The sequence below is a fragment of the Chroicocephalus ridibundus genome, chromosome 8 (assembly GCF_963924245.1).
Source record: "Chroicocephalus ridibundus chromosome 8, bChrRid1.1, whole genome shotgun sequence".
Classification (NCBI taxonomy): domain Eukaryota; kingdom Metazoa; phylum Chordata; class Aves; order Charadriiformes; family Laridae; genus Chroicocephalus; species Chroicocephalus ridibundus.
Genome location: NC_086291.1, coordinates 32,532,045 through 32,557,240, shown reverse-complemented (window position 1 = coordinate 32,557,240; position 25,196 = coordinate 32,532,045). Strand labels below are relative to the sequence as shown.

General features: G+C 44.6%; 2 protein-coding genes across 2 annotated transcripts in view; one reads left to right on the top strand and one right to left on the bottom strand.

The window, feature by feature from the left end:
* FIRRM (FIGNL1 interacting regulator of recombination and mitosis) overlaps window positions 1-8,810 on the top strand; it is a 19,435-nt gene extending 10,625 nt beyond the window's left edge. Inside the window, exons 14-26 of the mRNA XM_063344817.1 lie at window positions 176-362; window positions 1,385-1,467; window positions 1,856-1,907; window positions 2,252-2,341; window positions 3,017-3,202; window positions 3,870-3,992; window positions 4,919-5,014; window positions 5,476-5,589; window positions 6,046-6,150; window positions 6,472-6,552; window positions 7,299-7,412; window positions 7,717-7,898; window positions 8,707-8,810. Of these exons, the coding sequence (XP_063200887.1) occupies window positions 176-362; window positions 1,385-1,467; window positions 1,856-1,907; window positions 2,252-2,341; window positions 3,017-3,202; window positions 3,870-3,992; window positions 4,919-5,014; window positions 5,476-5,589; window positions 6,046-6,150; window positions 6,472-6,552; window positions 7,299-7,412; window positions 7,717-7,898; window positions 8,707-8,725 (1,432 nt within the window). The 3' untranslated portion in view covers window positions 8,726-8,810. The remainder of the gene's footprint in view (window positions 1-175; window positions 363-1,384; window positions 1,468-1,855; window positions 1,908-2,251; window positions 2,342-3,016; window positions 3,203-3,869; window positions 3,993-4,918; window positions 5,015-5,475; window positions 5,590-6,045; window positions 6,151-6,471; window positions 6,553-7,298; window positions 7,413-7,716; window positions 7,899-8,706) is intronic.
* On the bottom strand, window positions 8,445-25,196 carry SCYL3 (SCY1 like pseudokinase 3). The gene is made up of 14 exons (XM_063344820.1): window positions 25,047-25,196; window positions 22,224-22,504; window positions 21,516-21,701; window positions 20,742-20,855; window positions 19,748-19,804; window positions 18,893-18,995; window positions 18,245-18,356; window positions 17,536-17,613; window positions 15,368-15,507; window positions 14,484-14,671; window positions 13,765-13,936; window positions 11,777-11,920; window positions 10,472-11,208; window positions 8,445-9,091 (listed from the first exon to the last, which is right to left on the bottom strand). The coding sequence occupies exons 2-14, from the start codon at window positions 22,386-22,388 to the stop codon at window positions 9,029-9,031; spliced, it is 2,259 nt and encodes a 752-aa protein (XP_063200890.1). The 5' UTR covers window positions 22,389-22,504; window positions 25,047-25,196; the 3' UTR covers window positions 8,445-9,028.

Here is a 25,196-nt window from a genome sequence, read left to right as displayed (position 1 = left end):
AATGTAAATTTAGCGTAAAAGCATTGAAGTTACTGCCATCATTTCTAGTTAAAGACAAAGATTCTCAAGTACTGATGCTGCTTGCAGAATTTGGGAATTGCATATCCATAACCCAACTGTTGTTTTTTTGTTTTTTTTTGTTTGTTTTTTTTGTTTTTTTTTTTTACCCTTGCAGCCTGTCATTGTTTTCAGCTCTCTTCTTCAGTTTCCAGCAATGTTCTGGTGAGCTTTCTCTTCCTGTTTGTTTGCCAGAGGTGATCAGTACAGGACAGCCAGCAGCTCCCATCACCCTTTATCACTATGTCTGTGTCCACCTGTGCTCCTTCATTGCTTCCACACCCCCATCGCACTTTCCTCAGCTGGTAAGACTGGTTTTTGCTTATCATCTCTTCAGCTGTTGTGATGCGTAGCTACTATTTAAACAATCGTAAGGTTTTTTCTAATGATCTAGCTCTAAAGAGATGCTTAGGTAAGATTTGGTTCTGTAGAAAGCAGCTGTGATAGTTACGTGGCTGGAGTTCAGTTACACAGCAAAAGTCACTTGTGTGAAAGGGGAAAATAAAGCTTCATACAAGTTCTTGAGAACCTCGGTGACACTGGAAATTTTTGTTCTCTTTGGGAGTGGGGGAGGTCAATTTGTTATAAAAGTTTGGTGCTTTCTTTTGTGCAGTGTTCAATTTGTGTTAAATTTACCTGGTTTTGTTACTCTATACTGTGAAGTAATAATGTGGCATTTAATATTTAGAGTAGACTGTATTGTGATTTCAGCTAAGAGCATACCATAAAATGTAATAAGCAATTTTTTTCTACTTCAGAGAAGTATTCTGGGCTTTGATTTACATTATATAATGTTTTAAGTTTTTCACTTTTTACTGCACGTAGACAAAAGAACCTCTAGATAAATGTAAACCCTTATAAAGTTAAGAGCTGTCACAAAAATTATAGCCCCAATTTAGGTGTGGGGTTTTTTTTCTGAATGCTACATTCCTCTTTCAGATAAAATTTGTGTTCTGAAAGAGGAAAAGGTTTTACGTGTTTTTCAGTAAGCTGCCAAGAAAGCTGGCAATAAAATTGGCAATACATTGTTTTTTTTTAAAAAATAGTATTTGTTTCATAAAAGTTGCCTTGCAAAGAAGGGATGCATGTGATAAAACGTTTTGAAAAGTGAAGGATCCTCAGCCCATTGAAATGAATGTACACATACATTCAAAGTATGCAAAAGTAATGGTGTAGCTGAATATAGAGTATGAAAATGAGTTCTTAAAACATTTTAAATTGGATAAGCTGAAAATCTTCCTAGGTTTTATCCTAATTAGTGGAGTAAAAGTAATAGTAGGTCTGCAATCTGTTTCTGCATGAATTTTCATATATATTTCCTCCTCAGGAGTATGCTCTGCTGGATGCTGTGCTGGGTTCTAGTATGATCACGTCTCTGCTAGCAATGGACTCGTGGTGCTTCCTTGCCAGGTAAGATGATTTTATTAGAGGTCAAGCAGGATTTCCACAGATCCAGTTAGTTCTCTTGTTGTACATAATTCCTTGAGAGATATTTTTTTTTTTAAAGACAAAATTATCCCAGAATTGGATTGTTTTCAGATAGAAAACAACAGAGCATATTTTGAAAATTAGGAAATGAAATGGCTTAGCCATTTTTACATTCATACAAGTAACGGGAACATACCTTTTCTATTATTTAATAATTGGTTTTGGAATAGTTCTCTCAAGTAAATTGTGTCTGTGCATATGAAGTTAAATATGTTAGAGGAAATGTCTGTCTCTCAGACAAGATTTATAATATTTAGTCTGCAAAAGAGTAGGAAGTACAGACTCAAAGCTTCTGTCTCTCATGTTCCAGGTATGGAACAGCTGAACTGTGTGCTCACCACGTCGTTGTGATCGCCCACTTGGTAAGAACCACAGTGATGTTTGCACTTTGGCACGAATTTTAATCCTAGTTCTACTGGCAAACTTTCCAAATTACCCAAGACAGGAATTTAATTTTTTTCCAAATACAAATGGAGATTGTTTTAATTCTTCAAATTGGGTTAATAATTAGCAAAAGCAGTACTGTGAAAATATGAAACGATATGCCTAGTATTTCCAACATGTCCCATATTGTTTTATTTAGAGTGTTACTGCTGTGGTCCCACACAACAACTGTCAGAACATTCTGTATAGAATTCATTTGCTGAGTGGTGGGGTTTTTTTTCCTTAATTTAATTAGATGCATTACCCTTTTGTCCTAATTCAGATAAAGTCTTGGCCCAGTGACTCTTACCAGGTCTCTGCCTTGGGTGTTCTGCTGAGGCGTATGCTGTTCTTGATGGCTCCAGATCATCAGGCAAGTGTAGCACCAGTATCTTCTGTCTTTAATAGAAGAGATTTGAATCAGTGGCCTGTGTTAAAATATCCCCTTTTATGTTCTTCAGAAATGACAAGATGTTGAGTGCTCATTTGCTGTACTTGATATTGTACTTGTTATATTACTTTGTCTTAGTGAATCCTAATTTGTGCAGATGTGCTGTCTAGAACAAGAAAGGCACATACACCTTTCTAAGAGTGGTCTTACTGGGTAGCAACAAAGTCCTTTTTTTGACTAAGTATGAAAAGGGCACGTCTCCCAGATGTGCTGAAACTGTATGTCCTGTCATTGCATCTGCAGCTGATGTTCATGAGTGTTCTCATGTCATCAGATATAAAGAGAAGTATCCTTTCCTATCAGTGCTTGCCTATACACCTTGGAAAGGCTAAAGCTCTTTCATCTACTTGCCAGGGCCATTGCTTCCAACATCTGAAAGAGTAAGTTGCTTAATCATTCTGATAGGTGACAAGGGAGGTAGCATTTCTAGAAGGTTTTTACATGAAGTTGGGTTTTATTTAAAGGAAAGGTTTTACACAATTTTTTTGTGTAATATTTCAAAAAGCACACTAGCAGTGCATTTTGGTTTCTCAGCTTTCTGACAGATTATCAAATTGTCTTCGGGTCTGTTTAGTTCTTATTAACTTTTGTTTGCAGGTAGAATTTGCTCATAAGTTTCTTCCAGAAGAAGTGGAGAACTTGGCTGTGTGGCAGCACATATCCCTCAAGGCCCTGAATCCTGATCTTAGGAAGCGAGTGGCGTGTCAGCTCTGCGTGGCAGGGCTGGCGCAGTGCAGGCAATGGCTGAATAGCAGGCGTGCTTTGGGAGAGCTCCGACCTGTGGTAAAGGAGATTTGGTTCTCTGTAAAAATTAGTGAACTCTGGATTTCCAAACTGTAAGGATTCTGTTGCTGGCACCTCAGTTTTATTTCTTTTGGTGTTGCACAGCTTTTTTTTCCATGCCTAACTGGCAAATGCATGAGCAAGAATTCTCACTTTGATATTTTCTTCTAGTACACAGCACCATAAGACCCTCTACTCTGAGGGTGGTGATAGTGGAGGTCTTGTGGTTTGCTAGTTATTCTAGTTGTTGTTTACTCTCTGGGTGAGCAGATGTATTTTTCTTTAGAATTCCTGATTTATACTATGTCATAAAATTACTTTTAAGATTTAAAGTCCTGACTGGTTTTATGTGGCATCAAACCCGAAGGATGCTCACTGGTCTCCTTGGCGAAGGAGAGGAGTGTGAGAAATCAGACTTCCACGTGAAGTATTACTTGCTAATGGAGCTAATGACTACAGCACTCATGGAAGTAACCGATGGTTTCCTCGCTTTGGAAGCTGTATTGGCCAGTGGCCTGGTGGATTAGCTGTATTGTACAGCTACACAGCACACCGGGCTTCTTGCCATCTTGTATCATTTTAGATGTTTAATGTAAGCCTGGGGTTTTGGTTCATTCTACGTGTAGGGTTTCTTTCGGTCTGTCTTACACATTTTTTTTCCTACTAGAATACTGCTCTTTCTGTCTTGCTGGCTGCCTGCAATTTTGCTGGTGACACTCTGGAGGCAGAACTTCAGGCATCTGTCTTGGGAGTGCTCGGTCAGTTCTGGACTTTTCTCCAGGCCAAACAGGTAAGAGAACTTGCTGCTCCAATGGTGACAGGATGATGTCTCTGAGAGACTGGTGCTGTTTCATCATATGTGTGATACTAAGTTGTTTTACTTGGATTGGGCCGTTTCTGTAAAGCACAGTGTAACTGTGCTGCCCATCTGCTTTCAGCTGGTTTGTGTATTAGGCAGGCGTGTGCCCTGGGAAGCAGAGTTTGAATTCTTCTGGATGTTGCATATATGGCTCCTTGTTACTCCATCAGTGTCAGATTCAGAGATGCTTAAGAAGTCAGAAATACCTCATTCTGATTCATACTAGTTACAAATATATATATATACACACACAAAAATACCTATTTTGAATGTTCATTAGAATAGGAACAAAATCTATGGTGATTTAATTAGTACATAGCACATCAGCACATGAAAACCCATAGAGCTAGTAACCTTCCTCCCGTATTTGAGAACAAGGGGGTAATGCAATTCCCTTGTGACTGTATACCTGTTCATGTCTGCAGTTGCAGTAAAGAAATAAAAGGATTGTCATGGTTCATATTCCAGATTAAAAAAGAAAGTTCAAGAGTGGGGGGTGAAGAAAAGCCAACAACGTGCCCCTTCAGAGCTCTTTTCCAACCTCAGCCATTCCGTGAAGACATTTGGCAACTGAAGTGAAAAGAAATAGTTCGGATAACTTCTAGCCGCTTATATTAGCGAGTGGCGGAAGGAGATGAGGAATAAGAAATATTTATAATAAAAATCAAAGAAAAGCATCTTGTAAAATACGACTACCTCGAAATAATGATACGTGGCTATTTTAATACTTTCTTCTGGTTTATGTGTGTAAAGTTAGGCTAAGAATTTTGGAACACTGCTGTAACGTAGCGTCTTTCGTAAGTAGTTACTCTGTAAGCTAAAAGATAATGTTACTAATATTTTGTGATCTGTTGAAGGTCTCAGAGGAGCCAAGTCTCCAGCAGGCACTGTGTTTATTACTTCACCTTTTGGAATTTTTCATCCAAGCATTAGATGCTGAACTGATTACTCAGGTAACAAAAAAAAACCAAACAAAAAGCCAACCAAACAAAACCTTCTTACGAATAATTTGCTTCATGAAAACCAAGTTCTTTGTGATTTACTGAAATCTCAAATGAGTTATTTTATGGTCTGGCCTTCTCTTTAACACATGGAGGTTCCTAATTTGATCTCTTCCTTGATTACTTTCCTGGTCTTTAAATCAACTATATGGCATTTTGGTTAACATTGCTTTTGAGAATCTCATTACTCTGTATGATAACTGAGATATATGGAAATGCTATAGAGCATGCTGCTTTCTTTTCTGAAACACACTGCAGCATTATCCTAGCCAGTTTCATTCAAGGTCTATCAAGCCTTCTTTTGTTTCGAGTTCAGTTTTCAGAAGTCAATGTCCTCAGATTTGAAGAGGGGACAGAACAGTTTTCACCTGCTGTCTGCTTGATGGAGCTTCACTGGGGTTTGTTTTCTGCAGGTATTTGCTCTGCAGTCTTCCCTTTTCCGGTTGGATCCCCCAGATCACGTTCGTCTAGCAATGGTGGATTTTCTCTCTTCTATGGGAAAGGTGTTTATACCACAAGAAGCACAGGTAAATAGAATTTTGGCCTTATTTAGATAATCTTCAGTCTTTTGATGAAAATATATGCTGTTTATTTAAATATAAAGTTAAAGGGTCAAGGTCATCAAATACACACAGGAGTGCCATGACATAATCATCTTGGAGACTTATTAATGGTCTACGGCAGTTTTATTTTTCATTGAGACATGCTGAGTGCATGTAAGATGCTCGGCTTATTCATTTGCTTGTTGCTTCTCACCAGTTAGAAAGGACTGACTCTGACATTTGAACCTCTGAGGAGAAAGAATAGAATATGTCACCTGCCTTAACAGTGGTTTGGGTTTTTTTTGCCAGACAGGGCAGTAGCACTCTTGCATTTCATAAACCTGTCCCTTGACCGTAGAGCAACTCTTTAACAATAAATTGTGATAGTAAGATATGCACAACTAACTCTTTGGAACTGATAGATATTTGTTCCTTTTTCAGAGGCAAGTTGTACCCCAGTTGTCATGTTTGTTTGCTTCTCTGCTGGCTGACCAGACCTGGCTGATTCATCAGCATGCGTTGGAGGCATTCACGCATTTTGCGGAGGTAAGCAAAGCAGAACTCTGGATGCTTGTATTTGGCTCTGTTAACTTTTATTGTACAGAAATTCTTCTGTCTTAAACGTTTGCTGCTCTTCACTGCCCAGTTTGAGTCTTAATATTACAGATGCTATTGCACATCAAAAGTAACGAGGGCTAATGCAGATGTAAGTGATGTTGGGAGCTGGAAGTGAAGGAGGGTGAAGCATTGGTTGCCTAGATTGGTTGCAGCAGGGAAGGGTCTGTCATAGAAACATTTTTTACATTTTCTATTCCTTTGTTAATATGAATGTAGTAAAAAAAAATACTACTCAACATTTTTTGACAGGAAACAAGCCATGAAGATGTTGTTCCTCAGTGCCTTAATTCTGAAGAAACTAAGAACAAAGTTGTTAGTTTTCTGGCTAAGGTATGTCTCTCAGAACCATTTTACTGCTTTCTTAGTTCATGTTGTACACATCCGTTATAAACAGTACATGGCCTATGTCTACACCCGCATGGCGATTAAATAAGTTTAAAATTTAAAAATTCTGTTAACTGGGATCTGGTTGAACTTTTCTACTTGCTTTAATCAGCAGAATTAACAACTGTCATTCCTATGCATGCTGCTCTTCCAGTACTTTATCACTTTGATTTAAATGCTTTGCTTTTCCCTCCTTGAACAACAACAAAAAAATTATTAAATTGCAGAGAAGTTATCTATTAAAAAGACAGGGATTGCATTGTTCAGTTTGTGGGACTTCCTTCCCCATTTCTCTTGGATCAGTTTCTGAAAGCCAAGCGAACATGTATGAAACATCTTAAGTCCTTTTTGCACGTTAGGAAAAAAATTCTCTTCAGAGCAGATGGCTATTCATGTGAAACACAGACAGCGGGAAAGAAGAGGTGGTTATTATGCTGCGACCTAAGGCAGGGCTATCTGGATGAGCAGTTTTTGACAAGCAGATATAATTAGGAAAAGAACTGATAGCTGCCTGTGATGCTACACTAAAGTTGTAGATAACTTCAATCTCCTGCTCAGAAGGAAATTAGATTCACTTTGAACTGCATGTTAAGATCTCCCTCCCTCCCCCTTGTTCTGGCATATAAATTGAGCCTGTGGAGGCTGGTAATGCTACCTTGGTTTAGTTACCTCTCCTGTGGCTTTCTCCCTAGATGAGGCAAGTAGAAGAGACAACAGAAGCACGAATAGAACGCCTGAAGCAAGAAAGGATTACCTGTAGCGCACAGCTTATGAAAAAGGATGGAGAATTGGAGTCAACAGGAGAGGTATGTGACTTCTTTAGACTATCTGGGCTCTGTTGTTGATTTCAGTCAGTTCTGGGAAGTAGCTAAAGAGGTTCAAGATGGTCTTGCTGCCCTTCATATCCTAAGAAAATAGCTCACGTGCACTCTTGGCCCTTAATTTTGTATCTGAATTCTGCGTGCTGCCTGACAGCCAGCAAGAACTCTCACAAGGCCAGGGAGTCTCTTGCAGCTCTCCTCCATCTAAGGGTTTTCTTGCATTTGGATGAAGACTGATCACTTCTGTAGAGCATTATAAATGATGTCTCATGTTTACTTAAATCTGCAGCCTCTGGCAAAAAGAGCCTGTCACCCACCCTCTGAGGAGCAGTATAAGTCAGCCGTAGGCACGATGGAGGGGGCAGTGGAGGCTGTGAAGCTGCTGCTCCGGAAAGGGTCACCCCCTGCTTGGCTTGCGGTGAGACTGGAGGCTCTACATACGGCTATAGCCAACCTCAGAGACAGTGTACGGTAAGGCACTCTACAGGTTTTAGAGACAATAAAACAGCTCAGCTCCCTGTTCTGAGGGAAGAGATGCCTTTGTACCATGATTGCTGGAGAAGAAAAAGCTGTGACACAGGGTGATGCTCTACTGTACTGCTGGGTATCGGTTAATGTGCCAGAATGAACTGAGGTGTGAGATGTTGGCCCATCTTTCATAATAACTGGCTGGAAGGACTAATACATTTTAATGGACACTACTGTGCACCTGAGCTGTCATTTTGTATATTGCCAATGTATAGCTTGCTCTCCTAAGCTACTGTATGGTGATAAACATTTCATGATCTTGTATTTTGAATACTAAGATGTTTGAATCTGTTGTGAAAGTAACAGTTACTGTTGTTCCTGTCACATAACAGGTGACGAGGCAGTAGGTGTTTTTATCTTAATTTTAAAATACACTCAAGAATAACAATTTTAAGGCTCTATACTGTTCTCTGAACATACCTCTGCTGTTGCTTCCATTCCACGCTAAGGTCATCTTTTAAAAATAATCTTTATTAGTCAGTTAAGACAGTTAAGAGCAGAAAGAATGCAGTGCTTAAGCAGTTCATGTTCAGTGGTCCTTCACCGCACAGGTCCTAGCACCTCCTGTGCCATCCACTGACAGAGCTATATAAACAAAAATAAATAAGTTGAGTAAACTGTACATTCATCTTAAAATCATCTCTTAGCTAAAAAGTTAAAAGGAGCCATTTCTAAGGCCTTACTTTTCTGGAAGAAAAAAAAAGGCACATTAACCAAGGAACTCGGTGTGACTTTCATTTATTGTCATCAGTTTTTCAGAGCAGGGATGAGTTCTGGAACAATCGCTTACACCACTCTTGGCCTCCAGTAGCACGTCAGCACCAACACACCCATCGCACTCTTCCTCTTTCTGGTAGCAGTGGCACGTACCACAGCTGGGCATATTGCTTGAGCGCACGCCTCACCCCTGCAGGTTTTGGCACAGACTGGAAAGGAGCATCCATTGCAAGAGATCAGGCCCCACGGGATCTTGCTGGCTGCTGCAGCAAGCGCCTGCCTTCTGGCAAAAGCAGTGCTGAGGTACTTATCCATTGTACTGGGGAAGCAGGTTGTCTTTGTCTCTTTCAGTCCCATTACCAGTTAGCATCATCTTCCCAGTTCAACTCCTCTTCTTCACCCCAGCCTGCAGCTTCAGCCTAGAATCACGTAAAATTATCAACAGTAAGGCCACCTGTACTATATTTCTGTACTTAGCACAGCCCCAGGAGCCAGGCAGTAGCCTGTGTGGCTTGCAATGGCAGAGCAAGACATTCATCCAGAATTAAAAAAGCCCCTCATAAGACCAAAAACGAAGTGCCAGTATTTGCAGCTTTCTGCCTTAAAGAACTTTTAACTACAAAAGGAAACACCTTAAACGTAATAGCAAATTAACAGGGAGAGTCTTGTATTTTTTTCTGAAAATTAAAGCAAGAACTGTTTGTACCAAAACCACTTTCCATGAAGAACAGGATGCTAGAAACTAGATGATTTCTTTCCCTCTAGGAAACAGCTGTTGGCCTGCTGTATTCTAACACTATGACTTTGATCTCACCTGTCCACTGACGCAGCTCTTCTACTCCACAGCACTGACTGCATTACAGTGAGTGACCCCTCAAAGAAGGGGGTTGATACCACAACAGTGCTTCTTAAAAATCAAGTGTGCCCTTTTCAAATGTTGTAAACAACTTCAGTTTACATCCAAGGCTCCTCTCCCCATGCTACCTGCTACCCCTGTGGTAGCTCTCCTGAGGCTGAATTGGCAAAACAACTTGAAATCAACACCTATTCCCTAATGGAGGTACATGTTCAGGTGGCAGCGTTGGGAGTGCTACCTCTCCCCTCCTTGGAAAAAGCAGCAGTCTCTGCAGTCTCTGTGATGGCTGCTTACTTAAGAAGGCAATTTTATAACCCCCCTGGTTCTCTGAAACAGAAATGTCTCAGCTATTCTTTCATGAAAACAAAGCACCCAAAAAGCTTTACTCTGTAATCCAGAGGTTCTGGTTTCCTGGTCCTGTATTTACAATGCTGTTGGGTTCTCCTAGAAGAGCCAGGAGCAACACTAATTCCTGAACATCCTCTGTGCTTGAAAGCCCCCTTCTGTTTGTGCATGGGCTCCTGCCTGTTCAGGCAGGATCCAGCCTTATTTTTACCTGTCCAGCCTCCTTAATCTCCCTATCCTTGTATCCAGGATACAGCATCACAAATTAAAAGACAGAGTTAAAATTCCTTAGTTAGTGCTTCTAGTACTGTACAAGTTAAGCCCATTCCCTCACTGACTCTTAACACAGCTCTCTTGCTGCTGTAGTAACAGCCCCCTGAGTTACCCAGTACCTGGGAAGATGCATCATTCACAGCATCTTGTATTTACAGGTGAAGACTCAACTGTACAGGCATATGCTGCTGACACTTCCTCAGGTTACCCACCATCTGAGTAAGGAGCCAGCTGGTGCTACAACAGCGTGCTGTGCTGTGCACACGCTTTAGGATCCTCTCAAGTGTGCAGTCATTTAAACCCCACTGCCTATGTAGCCTCTTACCTCGATAACATCAGCTGCTGCAAATTTGGATGAAAACAGCATATTCTGGGAGGCACCTTCTCTGCTGGATACTACACCAGAGTCACTGGGAACCACCGCTTCTGTCCTTGCTTCAGGTAAAATCAAGATAGCTGAAGAAGGTTTAATGTCTGGGATCATGTCAGCAAACCAGTCCAGCTCAGGGTCTTGCACAGGTTTCCTCTTCACTTTGATTGTGAATTCTTCTCCTAGGCCAGACTCTGATGAAGACTTCAACCTCTCCTGAAGGGTTGTTTTTGGCAGCACAGTTCCTCCCGGTTGTTCCTGGTGGTCCCACTTGTCATTGCTCCAGCTGTTCCCGGGGCAGGACTTTGGGGGGGGACTCAGTCTGAGGCTTTTGAATTCTTTGCTCAGTTGATGGGTACCTGGCAGAGGCCTCGGTGTTTCAACTGCATCAGTCTGTGTCACAGTGAGGCAGTTTCCTGAAGACAGGTCAGGACTAGGGCTGCTGGGCTCAAAGTCATCCCAAGGCTTTTCATCTACATCATGTTCAGCAAAATAAGGTCCCATGCTGCCCTGTGGCTCTCGGGGCCGAATTTGAATGTTCACAGTTTTCTCAGTTTCTGTCTCCTCTGGCTCACTCCAGTCTGGCCACTCCTCTGCTGGCTTTTCGGAGGTAGTCAAAGAGCTCCTGCTGCTCCCTAGTGTATTAATGCTTCCAGATATTCCATTCAGGGGGCACTGAATGTCTTGCTTACCTGTGGAAGACAAGGTGTTACATACTCATTTCAAGAGAGCAAGTGTAAAGACAGAGTTATGCCTAAAACTTGACATCACAGGTAGCACCTGGCATGGAAATAAGCCAGTAACACTGATGGGAAAGATGCTCCAGTGCTAAGCTTGTCTTGTATTAGGAAGCACAGCCACCTTCCTGCTTGAAAAAGGTGGGGTATTCATCTCAAAGCCATGGCTGCTGATAAGCAATAGGTGACTGAAAAAAGGCCATGAAAGTAAACTGAGGCCAGAGAATGAGCTCACCTATAAATCTAGTGTATCTGCCAAGCTAGGGGAAGGGTGAAAAAGCACAGCAGAGAATGTACCGTAAGGAAACAGAAATTCAAGGCCAGCCAGCAGTCTGTATATCAGATTCCCAAATAAGACTTCCCTAGAAAGTCAAAGGTCACACTTTTGTTCTTTCACTGTTATCTTCTTTGGGTCACTGAATCTTTCAGATCAGCACATGGGGGAAATTAACATCTTTTCAAGCACCACTTAATTTGTAGAACGTTTGATTTCTAAAAATGAAGAGCTGCGGCTAAGTTTTACCTGTCTTTAAAGCCAGTGGATTGTCTTGTCGCACAGAAAGCTTCTTGACAGGTATATTGCCAGAGATGGGGAATGCACTAGAATTGTTCTTCAACGGCCGACAGGTTTGATTTCTCTGATTGATTACGACGTGGCTGGGGGAGTCTGCAGGGAGAAAAGACAAGACACCCAGTCCACAAGGTGTGATGTCAGTCTTAGTTGAAACTGCCTACAGCATTGGAACGTTATTTACAACACTGACAAGCAATACTGAATGAAGACTGGCCCCACAATGCAACAGCTGCACCTCTTCAGCTGTAGATAACACAATACTCCTCTGTTCCTGACATCTGCAGCCCTTGCCAGTACAAAGCTTAGGCAACTCTAAGTGGTCAGTTTTTGCTGATATGTTCTTTCAAGAAATACACAATGAACAGACCGATTATGATCAGAACAGATGCTTAAAAAAAAAAAATGCTGTCTGCCACCTGGACGGATCCAAAATCCCAGTTTCTGTACTGCACGGCATCACAAGTCCTCTGTTATCTGCCTCTCATACAAAAGCACAGCACTGATAGTCACAACAATCCAAACCATAACCAAACTCACGCGACAGCACAAACCCTCTTTTATGCGTGGGCATAAGCGAAGCAGCTTACAGGAACAAGAGTCTCTACCCTGAAGGCTGTGCAACGGCCTCCCTCGTACCATACCTGGGGTGAGGTGGCAGGCAGTAAAGGCCACACTTTGAAGCTGCACAAGGCAGGTTTGTTTCCCTGACCCAGTGATAAAAGCTTGGTAAGGACCTGGTTCCAGTTCATTTTGGGGAGTTGTGGCAGTAATTCACCAGCCCCAGACTCAGCTGTGTGAGGCCCTGTGGCGACCAGCCCAGAACAGCATGGTTTGGGCCAGTGCTGCATCTGCTTCCACGTGGCTCACCCATGTGCCCAGCCGGCTAGCGTTTACCAGCACAGCCAGAGACACACGGCACCTGGCACAGGGAAGGACTGCAGTTAACACACAAAACCCACCCCCTCCCCAAAGTGCCCTTGATAAAAGGTACATCCTTTTAGGGAATTAAGCAAACAGCTTATTCAGCCTCTAGTACTGTTTTTTTGCAGGTCATCAATCACATTTGAGGACGAAGGTGGGTTTTTTTTGCTCTTTGTCAATAGTTTAATCAGGTCTAATTTTAAATATATTCTGAAAAATAAACCTGGTTTTAGCATGCAATCCAAAGGGTTTTATTTACTATAGCCTACTAAAATAACATAAAGGAAAATAATGCAATGAGCCATCCACATATTTTAATAAAGGGGTGGTAGCTGTCAGTACACATTGGAAGAAAACATTTATACTTAAGTTAACCTCTATCATGCATTTCATTTGGTATCTATATGTCTAAAGTAGAACAAATGCCGATTCTTCCCTCCAGTTATAAGCATTTTTAGTTTGAATATCCAGAAAAGCTTTCCCTTAGTACACTTGGTTCCAAGTTCTCTAGCAGGTGCAGGGACTTTCTTCATTTGGATTAGCTGAAAAGCCTCCTGAGAGCTGAGAAAATAGGGAAGTTCGTATTCCTTTTCCAATCTATGAATAGAAATTGGGGGAAGAGGATGAGATTTACTATTGTTAAAACCATGAAGGACAGAGGGAATAATTAACAACTATTTGGATAAATACCTAAGTCCTTTAGAAGGGCAGCAGTTTTTCCTCCAAAGACAAACACACACAATCTCCTTTGCTTACAGAGATTCTTAAAATGAAGAGGGTTTTTAAAATTTTTTCCCCCATATATTTCCTACATTTAGAATACTTTTATATAACTCTTCTTATGACATCAATTCTGTATCTGCAAACAGCCAGCACCTAATTCAGAATTAAAGTTTAACTGCAAATTGGCTTTTTTCAATTAACCTGTCAACAGCAAAAGATTAATCATCCCAAGAAATTCTGGATGTTGCTTGGCCAGAATGGGCAAGAATCTCGAGAGCACTCTTATCATTTACCTTCTGGGGAGAGATCAGCAGTTTTCATGAAGCTTGGTGCAGAGCTTTTGAAAATCTTTGTTCTTTCTCCACCTACAACTACTTCAGGTCCAAGCAGGGAGACGAGAACTGCTAAGCTGTGCAGCGTTATCGCAACGATAGAGTCACTGGTATCTCGAAGGCCCAGCAATACCTACACCAAGAACACGATAACGTTACCAAAACCAGAAAAATCTGCTTTCTCACTTCTTTCCCCTTTAAATGTTGTATTTGCAACACATTTCACTTCTGCGCTCTCCCAGAGTTCTTAGGTGATACTGGACATTATTGTGTAGCATAAAATCAGCCTTCCACTTTTTGTTACAAGCTAAAAGAGGGCGGCTGATCCTTGCACCTGGTGAGCCCTGGACCCGAACTCCCAGGCACCCTTAGCTTAGACTGATTTCATTAGACTCCTCTATTCTCAACAGCTGTGGTGTGAAACACAGTCTCTTGTTGTGAGGCTGCCAGTCAAGGCTGACAGGTATCAGACTGTGCTGTGTGTGATAGGGGGCGTCAGGTTTAATAAAACCAGTACTCCAGATCAGAATGGGGTGTGAGAGTTAGGGCTTGTGTAGAAAGGAGGTTGCAAACTGTTTGTGGCCAGCACTACGATATCCTAACTTCAAGCTAAGAACCAACCCGACCGGTAGAAATCCCATATTCTAGGATATACCGCATATTGTTTTGCTGGCCTTAACCTGTGGCAATATGATGTTTTTCAACTCCTCCCGAGAGAACAGTTCTGCGTAGGCATGAATGTGAGACAGCAACACCATTCGAACGTGCTCCTCGTGAACCTCAAATAGCTTCAGCAGCACAGGAATGACATGCATCTGGAACAAGGCTGGTGACAGGAGGCAGCTGGTCTGGCTTTCTCCAGTTTGCTCTAGGGAAGAGAGGTGAAGATGGGAAAAGGCTGCTTTAATAACCAGAGACAGTTCACCCAAAAGCTACTCACTGAGAAACCATCACAGCTGATTCTTTGTCAGCTGCCAACACAGCTTGCTTGGCATGTCAGAGGCGGGAGGGAGGAGAGGCAGCAGTGCCAGTGTCCATTGCTCGATGGCAGTGGCTCTGAACACAGAAGATCAAACAGTCACAGGCGTTGCTTGGCTGAAACACCAGTAGCTGTTTAGGGAGGCAAAGAGCAGGGACAGAGATAGCTAGGGATACAGCAAGATGTGCTGAACACCCCTTACAGAGAAAAGGAGAAGAGATTGAGCACCTACAGGAGAACAAGTGCAGTGGCAGAAGAAAAAAGGTCAGGGAGGGTAGGGGAACGGTGAGAAGAGGGATGTGCCGTGAGCCACAGAGAAAGCCCAGGCTGGGCAGGTGGGGTAACACATAAACCTGGGAAAGAGACCAGGCAATTCCTAATTCTCTTCCCAGCATCAGCAGAGCAGTGAAAAGTACTCTAAACATGGAAGCACACATAGCTGTTGTTTCCAGTTCTGTATGTTACAGTATTTATTCTGGTTAAATAAACCCCACTATTCCCTCGATTCAATGGAGCAATCACTCTGAATTCATTCCAAACTTGTCAGTAACTAATTCTGTAGAGATAAAAGTATTTAAAGGTCACCTTTCTTTGGACCCAGCAGATGAGGAAGAAAGCTCTTGACAGCTACAGGTTCTGCAAATACAAGCTGATTGAGTAGAAGAGGCACCAGCCGTGACGCTATCAGCTCCTCTGACAAGCCAGCCACCCTGTCCAGCAGGAATCTGCATTCCAGGAGAGAGCAATTAGCATCAAGGCAGCCTTCCGTGCATTTACAACTGTTTCCCTTAATATTGCTTTCCCCTTTCTTTATGTCTGCTTCATCTCCTAGAGACAAAGTCCCATCGCAGCCTCTCACTCTGCATGTGTGCTAACCTGGAAGGTCAAGGCTCTGCTCCTGCCTGAGGCTTTCAGGCAGAGATAACAGAAAGCAGGAGCCAGGGACACATCCTGTGAAACATCTGAGGCATCAAACTGCCTCTGAGCTGGTATGAAGGGCTACAGCGTTAAACTGCAGCAAACAAGTTGTCCTCTCACCCCACAATCTGGTGCCTCGCCAGGGTTTTCCTACAGCTTAAGCAAAGACTGTTCTACCCACCACCCAAGTTTCCCCTGCAAAAAGGGAACCCCATTTTGAAACCACTTCCATCGAATACATTTTAGAGGTGGCCAACAAAGCGTGAGTTGGGTTTGGACAAAGTTTGATTTTGTGCAACTGCTTTTCCTTGTAGGATTTTCATTTTTAAAATATCAGTAACAGTTACTGCTTTTTTTTAGGCGTGGAGGAAACTAAGAGCAATAGTGTAGATGTTGTGAAAGCCCCTCTGTCTGCCTGATAAAGGGGCAACACTGCCACATCTTCAGGCAAAGTATTCGTTCCCTCCCTCAGTAAACACAGCTCTTGCAGAGATAGTGGGAACCATTCTGAACACTCCTAAGATCCCCTTTGTCCTCATACTTCCTCCGCTTAGTCTCAAACTAGTGAAATCAAAGTAGCGTTGCAACTGATGGCGACCACAGAAGCATAAAACAGGCAGGAAAACAGCTCTGTAAGAACACACAGGCTTTTTTATATGGAAAAAAAGAAAGAAAAATTCAGCTTCTCCCTTTTTCAGGCCCAGATAATGCCATAACTACACAGAAGCTTCCCTTCTTACAGAAAACTTCCTGGGGACCATGACAATAGGATTTCCTGCAGATGCTGCACTACTGCAGCCGAGACATCCATTACAGACAACAGCTTTACCCAGACTGGGCTGGCACCCCAAGATTAATTCACACAACAAGTCTTACTGAAAACTCTCTCATTAGCAGTTTAGAAGACCCGCCTAAATGGAAAAAAAATTCAGCCTCAAGAGGTGCCTGGTGCTAGATTTCCCTTTTTTTTGCAAAGTCACATCTAAAATAAAGCTACTTCTCAGAAGGAGGCAAGAGGAAGATTCTTTTTTTCCAGCACATTGAAAGGAGCTCTCTGATATTTTAAGTGAGCAAGCAGATAGCCTTTGTGTAAAGCAACAGGGGCCCGCAACAGCTCCAGTGACAGCTCCCCGCAACGCTACAGCACACAAGTGAGCTTTTCAAGTGATTCCTGCTTAGCCATAGTGCAGTGGGAGACAGGACAGCGCTGCTAAAGTGGGCAGAAGAGAACCTGAATAATTTAAACTTCTGCTAATAACATCAGCATTATGCCCCACAAAGTGCACTATCTCAATTAGAACATGGACAATTGAAAAATTATTTCCTTTTCATATCCCTGTACTCCTGGGAAAGCTTCTGTTCCTGTCCCTGCAGGAGTTCAACCCAGCTGTGAGCAAGCAGGCGGGATTCAGAAAAGCACACCTGAAGTGATGCATGTCACTACAGTCCGGTTTCTGACCGATTCTCCACCGACAGCAATTGGTCTGTAGCAGGTAAAAACTCTGCTCTCCGTACGGCTGTGCACAGCATCACTCCGGAGGCTGGCGAGTATCGGAATAATGCAGATCCCAGCAGGTACCGCTCCTCCCAAACACCAAACCATTCACAACAAACTGGGAAAGGAGGTAGTGGACGGTTTCCTATTTGATGTGATCATTACTTTGGCTGAAGTACTTAAAATATTGCAGAGCAAACAATGTTCTGCCAAAGCAATCAAAGTTTGGCACCTGAGGAACTACCTCTCTGGCCACTAGCCTTCCCAGGTTCCTCCCCAGTCCCACTTGGCAGAGTATTTCTGAAATAAGAAGCTTTCAGATTATAGTTCCTTCACTTACTTGAAAAATTCAGTTTTTTCCTCCTCAGACTTTAGCGTCAAGGTCTTCAGAAAGTTCACAACTTCCAGAAAATCATTCCTAAGGACAAAAACATAGGCCGTCAAGCTATTGATACTTAAACCACCCACAACTAAGAGATCACAACTAAGAGTCCTTCATTTAGCAGGTGGAACTAGACAGAGGAACACAAGACAAATGCTGGTGGACCAAGAACGCTGGCATGGGGGTCTGACCCGGTATCTGTGCCTGTGCAGGGCTGCACTTAGTCAGCAATTCACAGGGAGACCTGGGCAACACGGCATCTGCCACCTCTGACCACCTTCCTGGGGCAATGAGAAGGAAGTGCCACCCAGAGAAGAACTCAGGTGACAGCAGACACAGCTCTCTGCATTGCTCAAGCGATATCGCTGATGATTTTATCTTCTAGTGCATTTCTCACCACCTCCCATGAGCTTGGGGAGATCCAACTGACTGTGTGTGACTAAGGGACACACTTCTGTCACCACTGCTAGCTCAGCACCTCGTCTGGAAGGCTGACAATGATTTCTTAATTTAAGGAGTCTCTTTGTCAAAGATCCCTGTAAGAGGTAGGGATTAAGTCTGCACTTCGCACCTGATAGGTAACACCCCTTCACAAAACTAACACGTTTGCAACAGAAATAAGCAGTATCAAGACATAGCAAGAGGGGCAGGATATTCCTTTCCTTACCTGAAGAACTCATGAGACAACAAGCTGGACAGTGGTGGACGACACTTTGGATCTGGATTCAGCAGTGTACAGTGCAAGGTTTGCTGAAAGCTGGAGAGAATGTCTGCTGAAACTGAAAGCCAGAGCACCTACAGTTAGATTTCTCGCTCAGCACTGAACAAGCTATGTTCAGCTATGCACCCTCCCAAAAAACTTATTTTTAGAAGCTCTATTTGATAGCAAAATTGCTCATATACGTCCGAAAGGGAAAACGGCATTTCCATTGCTCTCCCTAAGCTTCGATGCTACTGGGGCACCAAAGAGTGCTACTGTCCTCCAAGAAGCTTCCTGCTCCCTCTCTGCTTGAAGGCAGCAGCTCTTGCTCCGCTGTGGCACAGACCAAGCGAAGCTCTGACTGCCACAGAGCAGATTTGGCAGAGATCACCTTTCGCAGGCTGGTGACCTCCAGCCACATCTCGCCACATTCAAATGCAGGAAGAGGGGAATGCAGGAGAAGCTGAAGCCTGTATTTTAACCTAGCCAACACGAAGAACGCCGATGGCCGCTGAACCTGTAGCACATCTGTCAGCTGCAACAGAAGGCCAATGGCTCAGTTGACACAGGCGAGGAATAAGCTGCTGACGGCAAAATAAACGTGTCATTCCTCACCCTGATCATTTAGGACTGTCAGGAGGTTTTCAACCATTGTTCCAAACGCGTAGGCATCCCTTGCGTGCCCATAGCTGTTGGGCAGAATTTTGAAATCTGCAGACTGAAAAAGCCAAAAAACCCAAAAAGATCAGCAAAGCAGGAGTTTATGAAATACTTGATAGTTTCCATGAATTCCTCCCCCACCAAATACGCTCTCGGATTCTTTTTATAGCACCAAAGCTCCCCTAAAGACTCTACAAGCAGAATATTACACTAAAAAAAACTCCACCAGGGAATTTATAACCCACAGAGGAACTACATCATGATGAAACAATTCCCCCATGAATGCATGCAGCAATTGCAAGTCAACAACTTGGCATTTCTATGGAAACAGGTGTTAATTAGAAAGTGAGCGCTCCTTTAAGATAAGCAACTCATTGGACTTAATAGATCAGAGGTGACTAACAAGTGGAAAAAAAAGGAAGGCTGTTGTATGTGAGAGTTACGCAACCGTGTGACTGCAGTGATCTGGGCAATCTCAGCAGCTACTCTGCAATTTTTGCAAAGCTTTGGTGATTTAGAAGCGTCAAAGCTACAACACAAAGTATTTGAAAAAAAATATTATGACAGCCTGCTGTCCCACCACTCCTTATTCAGATTTTCACTACCCTGTGCCCAACACCGTACCCAAACCAGGGATGGGAGGGAAGGGGGCCGAGAATGAAGAGGGTAAACCTCAGGTATTATCCAGCAGCCGCCTCCTCCCATTCAGGCATAAGGAAATAAAACACATGAATGAAGACTACTTCCCAAACATTGCACTTTTTTATTTGTTGCCAGCAAGAAGTTCCTCCAGCAAGTGATGTTACTCACCATCTCCTCGCAAGGGATGCACGACTCGTCTCGTACTGACTTAACATGAGAGAGGAACTGGAAGAAGAGGAGAGACGTGAGCTGCCTCAATCGCTTATCTGTGCCAAGCAGCAGGAGCAGGCTCTCCCCGTGTGGCAGGAGCTTTGCCCCTGTCCCCTTTGGCTGCCATCCAGGGCAGGCTGCGCTTTGCTCTGCCCAGAGGGGAAGCACAAACGGACCAGGTGTGAAGCACCAAGCTGACAGAAAGCAACTTCAGGGCATCACAGCCAACTCATCCCTTTAGTCCTCAGTCCTATCGTCCCACATGGTCCATCTGGACGGGAAAAGGATTTCATGAGCTTTAGCAGTCAGGTTTTACTGCCGTGCTCTTTGCATTATTGTGCACCAGTTGTGTGTCTGCCTGATCCCTTCTGAAAGGTGATATGCGCCAGGGACACTTGATGGTGAAGGATTTGTAGATCCTCTGGGAGAAAAGGCAATATACATTTACAGCACGGTCCCAGGCTGCAGCAATGGCTCTGCACAGCATGCAGCAGAAATCGAACCAGGAATTTTTCTGCTAAGACCAGTAACAAGCAATGAAGATGCCAGCACAAAAGCTAAAGGTCATTTAAATTATTTTTCTTATTGATTCATTTCAACCTGGATCTTCCTGCTTCACACTAAAGCTTTTTTATTTTTTTTAGTTTGTTTTAAACAGTCCAGAGCAGCAAAGATTTCTCAGTCTTAACCTACCCTCCAACCAGTAGTCTCCCTTAGAAAAATAGCTGCTTTTTGGCTAACGGGGAATTAGTTTCTGTTTGTGTAGACGTAGTTTATAGTCATGATGTCTTTAGAGCAAAAATTCAGGTCAGAGCTGGAAGTAGGCCCACACACTTAATAGTAAATGCAAGTAACTGGAAGGATTTGGGCCCTCACATCCATCGGTGGCCAGTTTCAGCAGGCCAGGAGCTCTCGCCCGGGCATCAGAGGGTGGGCTTTGCTTGACTCTTACCTCTGGGGTGGCTTCATTGAAGTTACAGACTGTTTCCATTCCTCCCAACTTCCAGTGCCCATCCTCACTTACAAACACAGATGATAAACAGACATTGTTATGTGTTAGGTTTCCCTAAAATATATAAGAAAAAAAAAAAAAGGGGTAACAGACTTGGGGATGGATAAGGAAGTAAAATCTTAATCAGCGCTAATTAAGTGCTGCCACAACCTGAGGAAAAGCAGCCAAAAAGCACACAACTCTACAGGTCCTTCAGGATTTTGAAGGTGATTAGCAGGTATTTGGCAGAAGGGCTGGGGTTTCGGAGCAGACAAAGCTCTAATTGTCACAGCCCTTGCAATGCAACTGTAAATGCAGAGAAGACCTCCAACTATGAACTCAAAGCTCAAATGCTACACTCTGAGCTGGCAATTTAACTGTAGTCCTGGGCAAACACACAGTGCCAAAAGAGGGGAGCGGTGACACTGATCCCTGACACGTGGCAACAGCTGTAAATAAATGCCAAGGCCAAGCAATCCATTTCCCTAAAGAAGCACTGCAAGCAGATGTCAATTCACGATTTGGGAACTGCTCCTTTACTTCCAGAACCCACAGCAATTCAGCTTCCTCCTACAAAGCAACCAATGATTTTAGCAGGTTCCGGGGTGTGTGTCTGCCTTTTTGTGAAGAACTAGGCATGAGACAGTCATCCAGGCAAGCCCAGGTACAACGCTCTCCTGTCATGTTTCATCTGGCTCCCACCAAAGCCTGACAACTGCTGCCGGTGGTACCTACCCTGTCATGAAGGAAGATGAGCGCCAGCAACACGTCATAGATCCCTGCGCAGATTTCTGCAGAAGAGAGTGTCTCCAGGACCATTTCCAAAGGCCTCACACGTTCTGTAACCAGGTGGATCCCATTTGCTTCCACAGTACAAGAGAGGAAGCGCAGAAGGCAAGGGTGGCGCAAGGTTTTCAGGTGCTTCCAGAAACAAAGACATCTGTTAAAGCTCATCCAGTTTCTTCCAATCTCAACCTCTTTTGGCTGCAGAGCTTAGCCTTGTACTTTAAGCCATGTTTTCTCCTTGCATTTAGATAGCCCAGCCCTGCTCACCATGCACTCAGCACACTGACTCACTCATTGCAGAACCCTTTATAATTCATCTACATAAAGTCTTACACAGAATAAACACAGTATTTTGGCTGGGGTCCACCTAAGAAAGACTCTCTGACTTAGGTCTGCACGAGGAGACCAGTACTCTACAAAGTAACACAGGTGTTGCTATCCAAACACCACTTCCCACCACTGCTCCCATCGTGTGGCACGCAAGGATCGTCGCAGCTTCTGACCCTCTTTTCCCCTCCTGCATGGCAGCTGTTTGCAGCCAGGGTCAACTTCAACCTTTTCTCCTGCCCTTACTCCCCAGGGGTTTGAACCTCATTAACTGATTCCCATCCCTCCAAGAAAAAAATGAGTTTGTCCCAGGCATGCGCTCTACGGTACCTTGGCAGCTTTATTAACTTTATCTTCATTCTCTCGCTTGTACACAAAGACCGAAGCAAGTTTGCCATCTTGTAGCACGGCCGGATAAATTGTGTGTCCAGTTGGCAGCGTGAATGGCGGCTCTTCTAGTGTGTAGCTCTTTAAAGCGCTGTTCTCAGAGCCCATCACTCGCAGAGTTCGGCCGTTGTGGAGGTTCCCAAACAGGCCTTTGGGTGAAGGAAGATTTTTTCAGGCAGATTCAGTTCTGGCGGGCACTGTCCAGTTCGCCTTCAGAGCATTTTCTGAAAAGCATGAGACAGCCATGAAAAACCTCGTCCTGCCAGTATCCTCAGTTAAAGGACAAGAATAAAATTCCCATCCATTGTAAGGGAAACCGAGTGTCCACGAAAGGGTTCAGATAAACAGGCGAGCAGCTCTCTAGCTGTGGAGCTAGGACTGCGCTGGCATCTGTGCCAGCATCACCACCAGACCTCACCAGCTCCGCCACAGATAAACAGACAGTACGGCATCCACAACTAGTCCTCGACCTGGCTACCAAACCGAGAATCCACCAAACCCAGGATCCACCAATACCCCAACTCGTGCAGACACCTCCTCCAGAGGTTTAATTCAGATCAAGCCCAGTCAGCAGTTAGGAACTGTGACTGACGCCGCCTTAGAACACAGCGGTGCCTTAGGAGCCCCCAGCCTTCTTAAAAGCAGCCGTTCCTCAATTCTCCGAGCCACAGAGGACTTCAGCGAAGCTATGCTCAGGTAACCTCCTGCATTACCTTCTCTCCATCTGACAAATATTCCGTCTGCCTGCCAAGCCTTCCTTCCTCCCACAGCCTCTGTCAGGAAGAGGCTGACACAGATTTTTGTGCTGCTTCCTCGCACACAAAACCGGTAAAACAAACACGCTGATTGCACAGGCTCTTTTAGAAAACACGGACCGAGCATATGCTCTGTAATCAGGCTTGTCATCACAGGCTACGGGCGAGACCCTGAATACCGGTCTGTATACAGAAGTTAGCAAACCATCTTCAGTATTGAGAGGAGAAAGCAAAATCTCAGTTTTTAGGAAAAGTGGGGAAAACCATTGCACACCCCCACACGGTTTTTGCAACTGGAGAATCGGTTTATGGCCGAGCATTTATCCGCATTCTCTGCTTTTTTTCAGCTTTGCTTTGTTTGCTAGCTCTACTGTAATTATTTCTCAGTCAGATTTTGCACAGGACAGCTGAAAGCACCTGAACTGACCTAGTGGCTCGCGTTACTCCAAATCCATATGGACATATTCATCGGTTACAAATTTAGCTTCAGGGACGCCCACAGTTCTGAAATATCGTAACATCAGAGTCATTCAAATAACTGCGATCTACCTTCAGTGCCACTGTATGACAACCAGCTCCAGACAAGCATCCCCCACGCCAGGTAACCGTCCCTCAGGAGGAGCCCAGCAACTCTCTGTATCAAACGCCAAGCACCTTGAAGCGAGGAGCTTCGAACACCCAAGCAGCGACAGCAGCCTGTGGAACCACGAGCCACACTTTTCAGGAACACGTCAGCTTCGCAAAACTATTGCTTGGTTTCTTCTCTTTGTCACAGCACTCCAAAACACACTGGCCATTGAAACTCCAGCAGGCAAAAACATTTGCAAAAGTGCAAGCCCAGGTGTGGCTAAAACCCACAGAGAAATTCTCCTGATGCTAAAATAAACTGTCAGTCGCACTACACTGTGCAAGGACCACGTATGCTTTCTGGGTTAAGAGCATTACCCACATTATAACCCTTTAATATCTTATTTTCAATAAATTGTAAACATGAACATTCAATGTAACACATAGTGCACCTTGAGATGGAGTGGAGCCCATCAGGGAAAGACAGAGGGACTGGTGGTTAAGAACAATTTGGGTTTGCTACCATAAACTGTGTTAAGAGCTGGAATTTCAATTTAGCTCCTTTATGGAGTGATAACACTCTGCATAAGAGGCATCTAACCTGAAACAGGTACACTAAGCCCTGTCGCTCCACAGCTGAGAGGGAGGCAATTCCCCGTTTTCCGCTCGCCCTGCCCACCACCTCCCGTGCCGGCAGAGCCCCTGGAAGCGGATGTCGGAGGTGATGAACCAAAGTCTGAGGTTTCCCAACACGGCAACTGAAAGGCACCTTGCGCAAGCAGTGCCACGAAGGCGGGCAGGTGGGTGATCAACAGGCAACAGCCTCCCTGGGCAAGGAAGCGGGATTTTGTTGCACCTTCCGATGGACTGTCCAACCCTGGACACCAGGCGTGGGGAAAAGCGCACGCACTTTAACAGAGGGCATTAAAACGCCCAAGAAACCCCAGCGTGACACCAGCGCCCACAGCGCACTCAAACACAACTACAGGTATTTGCGCTTTTTTCCCAGAAAAGCCAGCTTTTTGCCCTCAACGCATCCCTTACCTGCAAGTTACCGACCCCGGCACGGAGGGAGGGCACCGTCACCATTTCCCGAGCCGGGCTGGCAGCACCTGCCCCGAGCGAGGCCTGAGGCACCGGCTCCAGCCCCAGCCACCCACCCGGCCCAAGCGCGGGCGGAGTGCCCGTGCCCCGGCCAGCGCCAGGCCGGGCACCGCCGGGGACACCGACACCGGGCCCCCGGGACCGCCGGCGCCCTGGAGCGGGTTGGGGAGCGCAGCCCTGGTCACCCCCATCACCGCCTCACCACCACCACCACCCCCCCCCCCCAGCCCCTCATTAACGGCCTCCGCCATCGGCCCCTGCTACCTTCCACTACTTGCCTCCACCATTACCCCCTGTCGCTTCCCATTACCGGCCTCCGCCATCGGCCCCCGCTCCCCACCTGCTCCCCGCCGCCCCGGTTGCGGGGTACCGTCGCCTCGGCCCCGCCGGCCGCTCCCTCCCTCACAGCGCCGCCGCCGACTGGCGCTTCCGGCAGCGGCGGCACCGTTGAGTCTGACGGGCGGCGGGCAGAGCGCCACCACTCCGCCGT